Source organism: Salvia splendens, chromosome 6, assembly GCF_004379255.2.
Source record: "Salvia splendens isolate huo1 chromosome 6, SspV2, whole genome shotgun sequence".
Lineage (NCBI taxonomy): Eukaryota > Viridiplantae > Streptophyta > Magnoliopsida > Lamiales > Lamiaceae > Salvia > Salvia splendens.
Genome location: NC_056037.1, coordinates 31,431,957 through 31,448,072, shown reverse-complemented (window position 1 = coordinate 31,448,072; position 16,116 = coordinate 31,431,957). Strand labels below are relative to the sequence as shown.

At 40.4% G+C, this 16,116-nt stretch overlaps 1 protein-coding gene and 1 pseudogene across 1 annotated transcript; both read right to left on the bottom strand.

Moving 5' to 3' along the window:
- Positions 1 to 8,928: 8,928 nt before the first annotated feature.
- LOC121809112 lies at positions 8,929 to 12,631 on the bottom strand (annotated as a pseudogene).
- Positions 12,632 to 13,424: 793 nt separating this feature from the next.
- Positions 13,425 to 15,190, bottom strand: LOC121810051 (UDP-glucose flavonoid 3-O-glucosyltransferase 6-like). Its single transcript, XM_042210944.1, has one exon. The coding sequence runs from the start codon at positions 14,966 to 14,968 to the stop codon at positions 13,556 to 13,558; it is 1,413 nt and encodes a 470-aa protein (XP_042066878.1). The 5' UTR covers positions 14,969 to 15,190; the 3' UTR covers positions 13,425 to 13,555.
- Between the last annotated feature and the right edge of the window lie 926 nt (positions 15,191 to 16,116).

Below are 16,116 nucleotides of genomic sequence, written 5' to 3'. Positions count from 1 at the left end.
GAGGGGCTTTGGACTTTAGAGAACTTACAGTTAGGGGTGTCGAAACGGGTACCCGCTACCCGTTTCGGACAAAATGGCAGTCCCGATACCTGTCCGCACTGAGTCGGGTATCCCGCAGCACCCAACACCGTGGGTACCCGACCCGGAACAATTTTTTTTAATCTTATTTTTTCATATACTAACACTTCAATAACTGAATGAGTATTGTTTTACAGTAGGAAAATGATTTAAGTTTTCTATGAGGTCGATCTATATTATCCAAACACTTTGAAATACAATTTTCACGTATTGCAAGAAAGAGATGGAAGAAATGACTAAGAACGTCTATTCATGGTAAATCAATTATTCAGATTTGAAAACATGTTTGAACTTTAATTTTGGTGGCTATCTGGTATAGTGGTATTGATGATTCTTTATGCCAAATCCTCCATTAAAAAGTTTTGCAAATCTTTATGCTAACTGGTATAATAGAAGAAATTGTGTTCACTTAAAATTAAAAATAAAAAATTTCAAAATATTTATATAAATATCGGGTATATCGGGACTAACGGGTATACCCTGACCTAGACATGCCCACGGTTTCCGGTTCCGGCGGTTAACCGCGGAACCGTGACAATTTTTACGAACAGGAACCGTCATATTTGGAACCGCGAGCCGGTTCCGGTTTAAGATTTTACGAACCGAAACCGTCGCCAAACCGCTGATTAATCGGCACGTTTCCGGCTAGGTATCCGAGGCGTCAGCCGTTGGCAGCTTTTTCAGGCTTTTTTTGACAGGAACCGGCGGTTTTCCGGTTCTAGTGCGGAACACAAGGCTGGCACGTTGCAGAGCCGATGGGATGTTTCATAGTGATGCCCACGGTTCGTAAACCGGCGGTTCCGGTTTCAAGAAATGTGGAACCGGAACCGAACCGTGAGGCTATTTCACGGTTCCGGTTCCAAAACCTGCGGTTCCGGTTTCGGTTCCGAACCGCCAGTTTTCGGACGGTTCTTGCGGTTCCGGTTCGGTTTTGACGGATTTGACGGGTTTTTTTGTTATGTAATTTGGAATTTTGGACTTATACAATAAATTGGAACAAGACAATGGATAATTCAAATTGAAATAAGACGAATAAGGTGAAAATCATATCAATTTTATTGAATTTGAGTTGTAACGGACAACGATACATTACAATTTACAATACATATACAACAATGTGATATAATTTACAAGTGTCGTCAGAACATAAATAAAAAAAACATGAAATGGGGGAAAAAGGAAAAAATTGAAAAGGGCTTGAGCTCAACTTAAACTTTCAAAGTTAAACTTTTCAAATTTAAGTTGAGTTGCCTGCGTATCCACAATTTTATTGAGGAATCAAAGCCCAAGTAGTTCTCTTACCTTGCTTACCTTTTTAGTCGGTCGTGCTCGCCATTCACCGCCCCCCGTCATTGATATTGTTGAGCGTGCTCGCTTCCGACCTCGTCATCGGTGGAAAAGTCTTCACCATCACTCTCTACACGGAAGTTGAAATCCGGCTCTTGTGCTCTCATGTCCGCCTTTGCCCAATCATCAAGTAACATAGTGGCTTCCATGTTTTTTGGCGGAGAGATTGCTCATTTTGTCGTCTAGGACACAACCGCCGACACTAAAAGTTTGCTCAACGGCAACGGTGGAAGCGGGAACGGCAAAAATCTCCTTAGCCATTATCGAGAGTATCAGAAACTCTTTGTCATGTGTTCCCCACCAATCAAGGACGTCAATTTGTTGAGTAGGAGGACCTGCATCTTGAAAAATAGAGCGCGATTCCACATATATATCTAACTCACTAGTAGCTCTAGTCCTATTGGTTGTAGCACCGTATAAATCAATCATGACATTGCTATAGTTCCCTCCACCAAAATCAAATGTAGAAGGACAAGGAGGTGCACGTACCTGGTGAGTGGTGTTATACCGCATTTCATATTCCGCGTAGAGAGCACGAAGTGCACTATCTAACCTTAGTTTGATTTCATCAACATTCGGAAGACTTAGTTCGAAGCCTTCTCCTCTTGTCAAGCCCATTTCGCGAAGTTAAGAAAAATTCAAATCGTGCAAACAACCATAGTACATGTCTAAAATTTTATGAACACCATGCAAGTTCCACTTTGGATCCAAGCATTTTGCAATCAAAAACACATTTGGAATACGCGCAAAATATTTCAACCATATAAAACAAAATAGCCTTCAACTCTATGAATTGAGTATTTTTCACACATGTCTTAAAACCAATTGCCACATACATGCAATGCTCCAAAACGAGCACAGAAGTAGGATAATAAACACCGGATAACTCAACAGTGGCATTTTTGAAGGCTTGGAATAATCGAAACAAATCCATGTTGTGGTCCCAACAAGAGGGTATCAAAAGCAAATAAGAAGGAATATGCGGGCAAGTTCTAAAAAAATCACATAAATATTCAATGTGGTTCAAGGTCGACTCAACATATCGTACGTCGAGTTCCAACGAGTTGAAACATCCAAACGAAAATTGGTGTACTTGCACTGCTTGCTATGACAATATTTCTTCCAAGCTCTACCAATAGGAGCTTTGTTATGAATCAACTTAACAGCAGTTCTAATAGGATCAACATACTTTTGGTACAAATTGATCGCATCTTGAACACACAAATTCAAAATATGAGCAAAACATCGCACATGAAAATACTGGCCATCAATAACAGGAGAACATGCACTGATGAGTTCATCTATACTAGCAGTGTTAGCGCTTGCATTATCAAAACCAACAGAAAAAATTTTATTGATCAATTGAAATTCATTCAAAACTTGAATGATCAATTGATGAATTGCTTGCGCAATGTGTGGTGCGGGAAATTCCCGAAATGCAATCAAACGTTTGTTTAAAGTCCAACTGTGATCAACGAAATGCCTAGTGATGCCCATATATGAATTTTTGCAAAAACAATCAGTCCACACATCATAGCAAATCGAAACTTTATGACCCAAGTTAACAATAAACGTACCTAATTGCGCATTCTTTTCCAAGCATTGTATAACAACAGCTCGAGTCATAGAAGTTCGACTCAATTTTCTAGCAGCGGCATTATAAACTTGTGGCATACTCGACTAAAATACATCGTTATCAAAAGCATTGAACGGAATATGTTTCATCACAGCAAATCTAGACATCACATTAAGAGCATTTTTGTGATCATATTTTAAAAGAGTATTGCTACACATACCTGATGTTTGGGATGAACCCGTCCCACTCTCGGTCTCGACTCCATGTTGAAAGTTGAGTTGAGTTTGGGTTGTAGCGATACTAAACTCGACTGGATGCGCTTTCTCCATGTGACGGGAAAATGTACCATATCCTCCAGCCTTTCGTAATGTGTATACGTTTTCGCAATAGTTGTAATACACATTATAAATGTTCGGATCGATACTATCTCGTATCTTCTTGAAATGTTTCACTATGATGTTTGAGGTTAAAGACCTTTCAATTGGTTTAGGAGGGTGTCCACGACCACGACCACGACGACTTCTTGTCCTTGGTGGTGGTGGGGGTGGCATTTCTTGTTGTTGATGCCACCCCCACCACCACCAAGGACAAGAAGTCGTCGTGGTCGTGGACACCCTCCTCAACCTTCTAAACTAATTGAAAGGTCTTTAACCTCAAACATCATGGTGAAACATTTCAAGAATGTACGAGATAGTACTGATCCGGACATTTATAATGTATATTGCAACTATTGCGAAAACGTATACACATTACGAAAGGGTTGAGGATATGGTACATTTTCCCGTCACATGGAGAAAGCGCATCCGGTCGAGTTTGGTATCGCTCCAACCCAAACTCAACTCAACTTTCAACATGGAGTCCAGACCGGGAGTGGGACGGGTTCATACCAAACATCAGGTATGTGTAGCAATACTCTTTTAAAATATGATCACAAAAATGCTCTTAATGTGATGTCTAGATTTGCTGTGATGAAATATTTTCCGTTCAATGCTTTTGATAACGATGAGTTTGAGTCGAGTATGCCACAAGTTTATAATGCCGCTGCAAGAAAATTTAGTCGAACTTCTATGACTCGAGCTGTTGTTAGACAATGCTTGGAAAAGAAGGCGCAATTAGGTACGTTTATTGTTAACTTTGGGTCATAAAATTTCAATTTGCTCTGATGTGTGGACTGATTGTTTTTGCAAAAATTCATATATGGGCATCACTATGCATTTCGTTGATCACAGTTGGACTTTAAACAAACGTTTGATTGCATTTCGGGAATTTCCCGCACCACACACTACACGAACAATTGCCCAATTGATCATTCAAGTTTTGAATGATTTTCAATTGATCAATAAATTTTTTTCTATTGGTTTTGATAATGCAAGCGCTAACACTGCTAGTATAGATGAACTCATCCGTGCATGTTCTCCTGTTATTGATGGCAAATATTTTCATGTGTGATGTATTGCTCATATTTTGAATTTGTGTGTTCAAGATGCGATCGATTTGTGGCAAAAGTATGTTTTTTTTTAAAAAGAAACTCCTATATTAAGGAGGAGATTACAAAAAAACTCCTATAGAAAGGAGGAAATTACAATTAAAGTCAAGAGGGCTCGAACTCGGCACCTCTTACAATAATGTCTAAGCTCATTGCCGCTAGGACAAAGGCTCTGTACTTGTGGCAAAAGTATGTTGATCCTATTAGAACTGCTGTTAAGTTGATTCATAACAAAGCTCCTATTGGTAGAACTTGGAAGAAATATTGTCATAGCAAGCAGTGCATGTACACCAATTTTCGTTTGGATGTTTCTACTCGTTGGAACTCGACGTACGATATGTTGGAGTCGACCTTGAACCACATTGAATATTTATGTGATTTTTTTAGAACTTGCCCGCATGTTCCTTCTTATTTGCTTTTGATACCCTCTTGTTGGGACCACAACATGGATTTGTTTCGATTATTCCAAGCTTTCAAAAATGCCACTGTTGAGTTATCCGGTGTTTATCCTACTTTTGTGCGCGTTATGGGGCATTGCATGTATGTGGCAATTGGTTTTAAGACATGTGTAAAAAATACTCAATTCATAGAGTTGAAGGCTATTTTGTTTTATATGGTTGAAAAATGGTTGAAATATTTTGCTCATATTCCAAATGTGTTTTTTATTGCAAAATGCTTGGATCCAAAGTGGAACTTGCATAGTGTTCATAAAATTTTAGACATGTACTATGGTTGTTTGCACGATTTGGATTTTTCTCAACTTCGCGAAATGAGCTTGACAAGAGGAGAAGGCTTCGAACTAAGTCTTCCGAATATTGATGAAATCAAACTAAGGTTAGATAATGTACTTCGTGCTCTCTACGCGGAATATGAAATGCGGTATAACACCACTCACCAGGTCCTCCTACTCAACAAATTGACGTCATTGATTGGTGGGGAACACATGACAAAGAGTTTCTGATACTCTCGATAATGGCTAAGGAGATTTTCGCCGTTCCCGCTTCCACCGTCGCCGTTGAGCAAACTTTTAGTGTCGGCGGTTGTGTCCTAGACGACAAAATGAGCAATCTCTCCGCCAAAAAACATGGAAGCCACTATGTTACTTGATGATTGGGCAAAGGCGGACATGAGAGCACAAGAGCCGGATTTCAACTTCCGTGTAGAGAGTGATGGTGAAGACTTTTCCACCGATGACGAGGTCGGAAGCGAGGGCGCTCAACAATATCAATGTTGGGGGGCGGTGAATGGCGAGCACGACCGACCAAAAAGATAAGCAAGGTAAGAGAACTACGTGAGCTTTGATTCCTCAATAAAATTGTGGATACGTAGGCAACTCAACTTAAATTTGAAAAGTTTAACTTTGAAAGTTTAAGTTGAGCCCAAGCCCTTTTCAATTTTTTTCTTTTTCCCCCATTTCATGTTTTTTTATTTATGTTATGAAGACACTTGTAAATTATATCACATTGTTGTATATGTATTGTAAATTGTAATGTATCGTTGTCCGTTACAACTCAAATTCAATAAAATTTGTATGATTTTCACCTTATTCGTCTTATTTTCAATTTGAATTATCCATTGTCTTGTTCCAATTTATTGTATAAGTCCAAAATTTCAAATTACATAACAAAAAAAAAACTGTCAAAACCGAACCGGAACCGCGAGAACCGTCCGAAAACTGGAACCGCCGGTTTTGGAGCCGGAACCGTGAAATAACCGTGAAATAGCCTCACGGAACGGCCGGTTTACGAACCGTGGGCTTCACTACCCGGACCCCGATCCCATCCCGTTTCCTGATTCCGTCGGATAGCGGGTCGGGTTGGAAATTACCCGCTTTCCAAATCTGTTTCGATTTAGGCTGAATGACAAGATTAACCTTAATGGTGGTAGGTTGTCGGAACAGAACAATGGCAATAACCAAAATTGTCACAAAATTGTATTGATGATGCAACTCCTTGGTATGTTAATGCATGTTCTGTAAAGGCAACTCCACGTCGCAGTTGCCTTTACTATGCTCTTGGGGTGAAGTTTCGTCGTGTATGACTTTGCGCTTTTGACCTCAAATCGATCATGAAACCCTGTAAATATATATAAAAAAATCAATCATCTAAATACTGTTAGGCTTACTTGTGTGTGAACTGTAGCTTAAGGCATGACACGTTGTTTGGGAACAGGAGATGTGAGTTTCCTAAATTTGTCTAACCTTTTCAAGGCACTACTTGTCAACTTTCTGTAGAGAATCTGCAATGAGATGCTCTTCCGGACGCCAAGACCCGCCGCCTAGCCGTTGTAATATATTTTTCTAAACAAAAAATTCAAATAATTTGAAAAATCGGACTTAAATAAAAAAAAAATTTCACTTTACAATAAAATATATATCCTTTTTTCCTCCTATTAATTTAGTTTTTCAATTTTTTTACCCAAAATTCACATTTTAATCTATAAATACCCCTTATTTCACCCCTAAAAAATCACACCACACACAACTCTCTATCTCATTTTCAAAATCTCACTCTCTCTCTCTAGCAAACATGCCGGCGAATACCCTTCCGCTCCGGCGGATGGAACCACGATTGGTTCGGCTATTCGTCATCCGCCTCGCCGGATACGAATTTCTCGCCTCCTCCCCCTATCCAAGACTCGGTTCCGAGCTACCGACCTTACTCGGCGGACATGCAAAATGCCTCCAATGGGCGATACAGGTGGACACCCGAATACGGCTCAACACAACCGTTGTCCCAACTTCCGGAGGGCAATATCCGCACTCCGTACACTCCACCGAGATGGAGAAGATGTTCGAGGCATATATCACGGTGTCCCAAGATTCAGCGGTCAGCACGAACCAAACTGGGGGAAGTTCTGGGGCCACATGCTGATATCTTTGATGCCAACTGACCGGAGGGAACAGTGGAGTGCAATGAGAGTATGCCGTCGAAATAGCGGTCAGCCAAAAGCGCGGCTCCAACGAGGTCGACATGATCACTGTCGCCATGTCGGCCTAAAGGCAACAATGCTACACAAAACATTCAAATATCTCAACACTTGGAAGAAGGTATGTTACCTTTCAAAGTGGAAGGGAGACCCCTAATCCTCCTCCGGCTCCTCTAGCAAAAAGGTGTGCACCAACTTGCCATAGCTCACTTATATAGCTCCAAGGGAGCGGAGCAGAGCTAAGGGAACCAGTGGCACAAAGGAACCCGATTGACGTCATCGGGGAGCTATCCAAGCGAGCTCCGACAAGCTGGCTTGCCACCTCGTCCTCACCGAAGTCGGATAGTGACCTCGACCTTTTTGCTAGAGGAGCCGGAGGGGATTGGGTGCCTCTCTTACACTTTGAATGATGGCATACCTTTTACCAAGTATTGGGATGCTTGAATGGTTTGTATAGCATTATTGCCTATAGGCCAACATGGTGGCCGTGATGATGTCGACCTCGTTGGAGCCGTTCCTGGCCAACCGCTGTTCCTCGGGGTAAAACTCCTGGAGCTTCTGAAGTTCTTTGTTGCCTCTTCCGACGGCATTGCGCAACAGTGGCGGATCCAAAACCCGAGTATGGAGGTGGCGGAATTAAATACTCCATCCGTCCCATAAAATTATGGGACGGATGAGATGACACGAGAATTAAGAAAAAATTGGTAAAGTAATTGAGATGAAGATAATGGTATGGTAAAAAGTAAGAGAGAGAAGAAGAATGGTAATTAAAGTAGAGTTAGTGAATAGTGGGACCTACATCATTAAATTGATATAACTTTCCAAAAATGGAATGCACATATTTTTATGGGACGGGCGAAAACAGAAAGTGCACATATTTTTATGGGACGGAGGGAGTACTAAAAAAAATAATATAATTTATAAGTATTAAATTAAATAATATAATAATTTAAAATATAAAATAAAAAGTAATACTACATTAAATAGCAATATTTAAACTCCATAAATATTTCAAATATTTATTTTGATATACAATTAATAAGATGGCAATAAAAATTACATAAAATACGTATTTTATAATAATAATACTCCCTCCGTCCTCAAAGAGTATGAACTATTTCATTTTTCGTCCGTTTCTAAAGAGTGTGAACTTTTTAATTTTAAAAAATTCAAACATACTACCCCTACACATCATTTTATTTACAACTTACACCATTACCATTAACACTTATACTACCATTATAATAATGTGGACCCCACTCTCCACTAACATTATTTCACTACCCTTTCTCCATCTCTCTCTTACTTTTTCCCTTATTTATTAAACTCGTGTTGAACCCAAAGTTCATACTCTTTGGGGACGGATGGAGTATAACTTAAAAAATATTTAACTAAAAAATGAATAGTATAATAGAATTATATGTGTAAACTAATAAAAATATAGATTCATAAAGTATTTCAATGGTTTGATTTGGTAATAAGAAATTATATGAATTGATAAAACAAAGAAAGGTTAAAAGAAGAAAAAATGCTCTTAATGAGGCTTGATCATTGGACCTCTTGCTAACTTTAATACAACATTTATTGAAAACTCTTTTTTTTTATGCACAGAGGGGCGATTTTGCTATTTCCGACTCGATTATAAGCGATATTTAGCCCCCCTAGATCCGCCGGTGTTGCGCAACATACTCTCATTGCGCTCCACCGTTCCCTCAAGTCGGCTGGCATTGTAGATATCACCATTCGGCCCCAGAACTTCCCCCGGTTTGGTTCGTGCCGACCGCCGGATCTTGGGACACCGTGACCTATGCCTCGAACATCTTCCCATCTCGGGCGGAGTGTTCGGAGTGCCGATGTTGGGGTCACCGCCACGGCTACAAACACCGCAACTGCTGGAATTGCGGGTGTTGCCCTCCAGAAGTTGGCACAACGGTTGTGTTGAGTCGTACTCGGGTGTCCACCCGTATTGCCCATCGGGGGCATTTTGCATGTCCACCGGGTAAGGTCGGTAGCCACCCGGAATACCCGAGTCTTGGGTAGGAAGGAGGGGGCGAGAAATTCATCTCAGGCGAGGCGGATGACAAACTGCCGAACCAATCGTGGTTCCATCCGGCTCTGGAGTATTCGCCGAACATGATTACAAGGGAGAGAGTGAGAATTTGAGAGAAAATGAGATTTTTTAGGATGAAATGGGGATACTTATAGATGAAAATGTGAATTTTGGGATTAAAAAATGAAAAAAAAATAATAATGGGAAAAAATGGATATATTTTATAGGAAATTGGGAAAACATTTTTTTATTTAAATCTGATTTTTTGGATTTTTTGAAATTTTTAAAAAAAATTAAAATATATACTTTACAACGATTAGGCGGGACCCAGTCGTGGGGGGCGATTGGGCGTCACCACCCAACCAGAAAGCGCCACGTGTCCATCCATCACTCGCAGCGCCGTGCCGAGAGCACGTCGCTCACCGCGCCGACGACACGGCTCCGCCGTCGGAAGAGCATCCTGCTGCGGATGGATGCTCTTAGATTTATTACTTTCTGGTTTCATCGAAGCTGCTGACTTTGACCTCTGCTGCATTTTTGGAGCCTTAAAAGCTACTGCCATGCTCCCATTCTGCAAAAGTTCCACTCTGTCAGCTTCTTCCCCTGCATTCTTCACTACTACACCATATGCACAGAAGTCTCACATGAAAGAAGAATGCTTATTTGAATATCACTTAAATTTTTCTGCTTCAACTTCCCACATGGGGTGCTCACATTTTCACATTAGCTAGCCAGGGGGTGGACGACTCGACTCTTCTATCCAAGATGGTTTCATTGAGGATTCCTCTCTCCTGAAATTACAATGTTATTAGATTTATGATTGCTGTTGCAAAAGTTCAGGTGCTATCTACTGATGATCCTTACATCAGTTCTTAGTCTAAATGGTTTAGGATTCGTGGCCTTTGGTTTCTTCAGCTTAGTCACTGGACCACACAAACTCTCTTTCAGAGTATCCTGTGGTTGAGTACCCTATGCAATCAATAGGGAGTATATTGCAATCACAAACACGGTACACAAGAAATGTAAACAACATAGTTCCAAATAATGGACCTTTTTTCTAACTTTATCACATTTCTCGTGCACTCCAAATATTTTTCTTCCATTTTGCTTCAAAATGCTGTTTGGTATCCTGCATACGATACGTTACTGATTAGTATTACTTCAACAGGTTCAAAAATTACTGGAAGTATGTTTTCAACATGTTTATAGAGTTTCGAACCTGTTCTCATCAGAGGCTGCAGTGTTTTCTTTATCATCTCCATCCTCAGAGTCAAGTCCGCTCTGTCCCCCTTCAGAAGAATTGTTTCCATTATTACCATTACTCTCCTGAGCTTTTGTAACTTCGGATCGTGAATCATCTCTTCCTTCTAAGACTAAAAGGCTAACTTCCCCTTTTGAGCAATCTAGTGGGACTGAATCCAAGCATTGTGTCACTGGCGGCACTGTTGAACACGTACATGCTTCTTCATGTCTAGATTCTCGAAGTCCAGACTCTTCAACGACTTTTGTAGCTAACTGTTTTCTAATGTCAACTTTCTTTCTTCTTTATGCTATGTGTGTCGCATTGCTTCCCAGCAATTTCTCAGTCTCCTGCTGCTGAGATAGCTGTCCTTGGATCTTAGTTCTAATCGATCTTTCAGATTTAGCATCTTGAACTTTGCAAGTTTGAAGAGGTTTTTTAGGCTTACGTTGCAACTTCTGACTGCTCAAATGTCTCCTCAATGAACTATTACTCAACTTCTTTGATGAGTAGCTCGAAATTAGAATAGCCCAAGACACGCGCTTTCTCTGACTCGAAATCTCAAGCCTGTTCATCCCTTGGCATAATTTTGAGACAGGTGTACGCAGTTCAACAGATGTCTTTACCTTAATGGCCTTCTTCGGAGAGCGAAAAAACAAAGCCTTTGCCACTATTTGACTTTTTGGAACTTCGGCATTGATAGGCTTTGGATGCTGAACACTTCGAAACGAACTTTGATCTGATGTGCTATTTTTGTTCGTTGGAGTCGGAATATACTTTGCAGCAACTGGTTTCGTCTTTGTCACCGGTGTAGAAAGGCGGCTTCTTGGCTTGGAAGATTCAGGGGGAGCTGAAAGTGGGCATTTGATAGGTGTTCTGGAAAACATAGTTCAAGATATTGTAGTCATCTCAAGGAGCAAGATAACGACATACTATATCTGAGAAATCATTCTAAAATGTAGTACCTTCAAGCATTTATATCAAGTGCTTTCCGAAGCCTTACATTGGGACTCCTGGCTGCCATTACCTGTGTTGATTTAGCAGTGCAATAAAGATTCAGTAATCCAGAGGCAATCGAGTAGTGAAATCAATGATTTGATGACTAGCCTGAAGAACAAAATTGTTGTATATTGCTTCAGAGTCCATTTCTTCCTCATGCTTATGATCTCATCCTGAAACACAAATCAGCCTTCCTCTTCTTAAACTCTACTATATGAAGATTTTCAGGATGTTATCCAGAAAATGAAGATCAATTTCACAGGGAAATTAAAATTCTGACACATCTATAGAAGAATAGACATATAGCTTGAAAGATCTAATCTAATAATAATCAGCGGAGCCTAAATTTCTTTTCAGAACAAAAAACTGACTGCCATTGGATTATTATGCTCCATCATAATTAGACAAAAAGAATTCCTAAATCTTCGAAAATATATCCTTCACCCGATTAACTGAAAGAGATCGTAAAATCCCCCATTTCTGATTCCAATTCAGTGAACAATACAATGAGTGAGCTCGTAATTCACAAATTTGCAGTAAACTGAGGAAAAAAACACTCTCCTGTTCATTCTTCTACATCCAAATGTCGAGATCAGGCAAAACTATCAATAGCAGAAACAAATCGCATCCATCTAAAACGAATCTATGTAAACAAGGAAACGCTCTAATTGAGAAACAAAAAAAACGGAATTCGAAAAGTAGAGAAAAGAGACGAAATCCGGAAGAGGAGACTGACCCACGCGGAGGCAAAACCAATAACGATCATCGGGCCTGTAGACTGTAGTGATCGGGCACAGTGAAGTCTACAAACTTCGGTGCCTCGATTTTCTCGTAAAATTCTTCGCCATTAAAGGACCCGATCGAATCTCGATTTTCTGATGACGAAACGGAAAACAACTTACTCGAAATATCCTGATGCAGTGATGCTCATCCATTTTTTGCAGTATGATTTAATACTTTTACAGTTATGAACCTCTCTACATACATAAGTGTGTGTGTGGGAGAGAATTAATGAAGCAAAAAGCGAAAGAGGGTGGAGATGGAGCGTTGTGCACTAGTATGAGAAGCATAAAAGAAGAACTGAGAGAGTTTTGAATTTGAGGCGACTCCGTAAGTAGCCGTTGGGATAAATTTGAGAATACAATATGGGCTTACAGTTGTTGGGCCAAAATATACAGTTAATATGCCAAATAGTGAGTAAAATTTCTGAAAATGAAGTATTATCAACCCTACTAAAAATGATTAACTTAGAAACAATTTTCATTCATTCTTCTTTTTTTTTGTTGAATTCTTTCTTCTATCATTCAAAATTAAAAATAACTTTTTGAGTTAAATAAATTTTTAAACAGTTGACATGGTCCCACCCCGATTTGAGAGTATATTTTTTCTAGATTTAATAGTACATTTTATCCATTGGTGGACCTAAGATTTTGATACTGAGGCCCAAACTAATGTTAACAATCGTTAACATATTTTTCGTTTCAACGACACCAGAAATAACTACGACATGAGCATCACGAAACTGAGCTAAAGAGATAATAGTAGATAAATAAGAGAAAATTAATTTCAAAATGAGTAATAGTATAAATTAAAGAACATACCATGACAGTGTCAACTGAATTACATTTCATTGAAACCATATATATACTAAAACTTTTGTGCATCTAATCATGGAGACCGTGACTCCGTGAGTTGGCGTTGGTGGTGGATGAGTAGCTTGTTTTAGAAAATTTTATCACTATATTATTATTGCAACTATTTACAAAAACATACATCTAATATCAAAACTCTAGTTAATCTTCTAACAATACCAAACTTTATATTCAAAATACAAGAAAATCAAATACACAATCAATCTATATTTCTCATAACATCCTGAATAAAAAGAGTTAGAGCATTGTAAGAAGATCCACCTTCCACCAAAGCTTCCCTCGCCTTCTTCCCCATCTCCTCCACCTTCCTCCTCACCCCACTCCCTCCCTCCTCCGTCATCAGCCGCCTTATCGCCTCCGCGATCACCTCCCACCCCACACTCTCAGGCGGCTTCTCTCCCGTGAAATCCATTTGATAATCCAACGTAATCGCCTCTGCCATCCCCAACTCCTTGACCAGATAAAATGCATTCAGCTGCTGCTCCGCGTGCATCGGAAAAGTAGCCATGGGCACCCCAAACCACACGCTCTCGAGAGTCGAGTTCCACCCACAGTGCGACACAAACCCTCCCACCGCAGGATGCGCCAGCACGGCCGCCTGCGGGGCCCACTCCATCACTCTCCCAAACCCTTTAGTCCTCTCCGAGAAGCCCTCGAAATATTCGGATCTTTCTATCTCTATTTTGGGATTGTAACTCTTCCGCAACGACCACAAGAAACGACTCCCACTATTCTCCAAACCCTTGGCAATTTCCCTCACTTGTTCTTCACCAAATATACCGAGGGTTCCGAAACACAAGAAAACAACTGAATTTTCCGGCTGATCGTCAAGCCATTTCTTCACATCGTCATCTTCGTCAAACCAATTGCTTTCCACCTTCAAAACTGGCCCGACCGGATAAATCTCGGGCGTCTTATCATCGGTCAAGAGCGACTCAACTGCGTAGGGTTCCATGTCGTAAAACGTATTGATCAAAACACCATTAATCTCAGAAAACATCTTGAAATGGCTCAAGAAGATCTCCGGGGAGAAGGCCTCATCCACAGTCACCGCCGGCAAGACTTTTGCCGGAACCGGAAGCGAAAAGTAGGGCACCGGCAAGTCTACCTCCGCATTTTTGTACCTCGTGACGTCTTCGTCACGGTCGAATCTCAGCGAGACGAGGTGTTGGTACGCGCCGAGGCAGATGGCGCCGCCGGTGAAGAAAAGGTATGCCGGCAGGTTGAATTCGGCGGCGACGGAGATGAGCCCCGCGCAGAAGATGTCGAGCACGATGGCGGCGAGGCGGGGATTTTGGTCTTTGGTGAGGAGGTTGGAGATTTCTTGACGGACGTTGGGGATTTGGACGTTGTAATGCTCGAAGAAATGTTTGTTTGAGTGTTGAATGTGGGGGAGGCGGATGAATTTAAGTCGTGAGGAAAATGTAGGGTTTGAAGAGGTGGTTTTTACGTAGGTTTCAGCATTGGTGTCGATTGCGAAGATGGGAGGGGGGAGGAGTACGGTGGCGGAGAGGCGGCTGTCGCGGAGGAGGAGGAGCTTGGCCGTCTCCACGGTGGGGATGAGGTGGCTCAGCGAGGGAGATGGAATGAATACAAGTTCGGATTCGTTCATGGATTATTTTTTTCTCCACCGCAATTTTCTTATCAACTACTTCATGTTTAGGTGAGCTTAAGTTTATAATAGCAATAAAGTAATATTGTCCACGTGTCAATTTATTATTGGTGTAGCTGAGAATGTTGTAGGAGACAAAATAGGTGATTACTATTGGCTCAACCATGGATTCATAAATTGCACACCACACTACAACCAATTCAATAATTAATGTAGTAAATGGAGTAACTAGGAAGGGAAAGAAACAATTCTTAAATTTGCTTAATAAATTAATAATAATAATTATTATTATTTTTATTATTAATTAATATTAATGGAGTATTCTATTTTAATAAAATATACTACTCCCTCCGTTTCATAGTAGTTGAGGGGTTTCTTTTCGGCACGAGATTTATGTATTAAGTGGGTTAGGTAAACGAAGAATAAAGTAAAAAATGAAAAAAGTAGAGAGATGAAGAGAGAATAAAGTAGGAGAAAGTAAAGTAAATGAGAAGAAATGTGTTGACTTTTATTAAAAAAAAGAAATGACTCAATTATTATGGAATGTACCAAAATGGCAAAATGACTCTACTACTATGGAACAGAGGGATTATATAAAATATTTTAAAATATAAGAATTTTAAAATCGGAGAAAAAAATACCTAAGAAAAACCAGAAAATAAGAATCCTTAAATTTCCCATGTACTTTTTTATTAGATAAAATACTAAACACATTAGTTTCAAAATAGTAAAAAATTTAATTAACAAGGTAGAATCCAAAAGTCACCAAGTGCATATCAAGCATTACAAAGACTGGTGACATACATAATCCGATTGATCCTAGAAGAATTCGTCCGAGGAGCCTCAGGTTTACTTGTAAGAGCATCCACAATGGCGCCTAGCGCACCGCCTAGCCGAGCGTCGGCGCTAGGCGGTCGCTAGGCGAACCATTGGAGGATCCGAAAACCGCCGAGCGATTTTCCGGAAATCAATTTCGCCTAGCGCTAGGCGGTCAAAATCCGCTGGGCTATGCGCTGAGCGATCCGCTCGGCTCCATTGCAGCGCCCGGATCGCCCAGCGCATAGCCCAGCGGATTTTTTATTTTTAATTTTCGAAAACTATATATACGCGATTTGCACTTCATTTTCATTCGCACCACTTGTATTAAC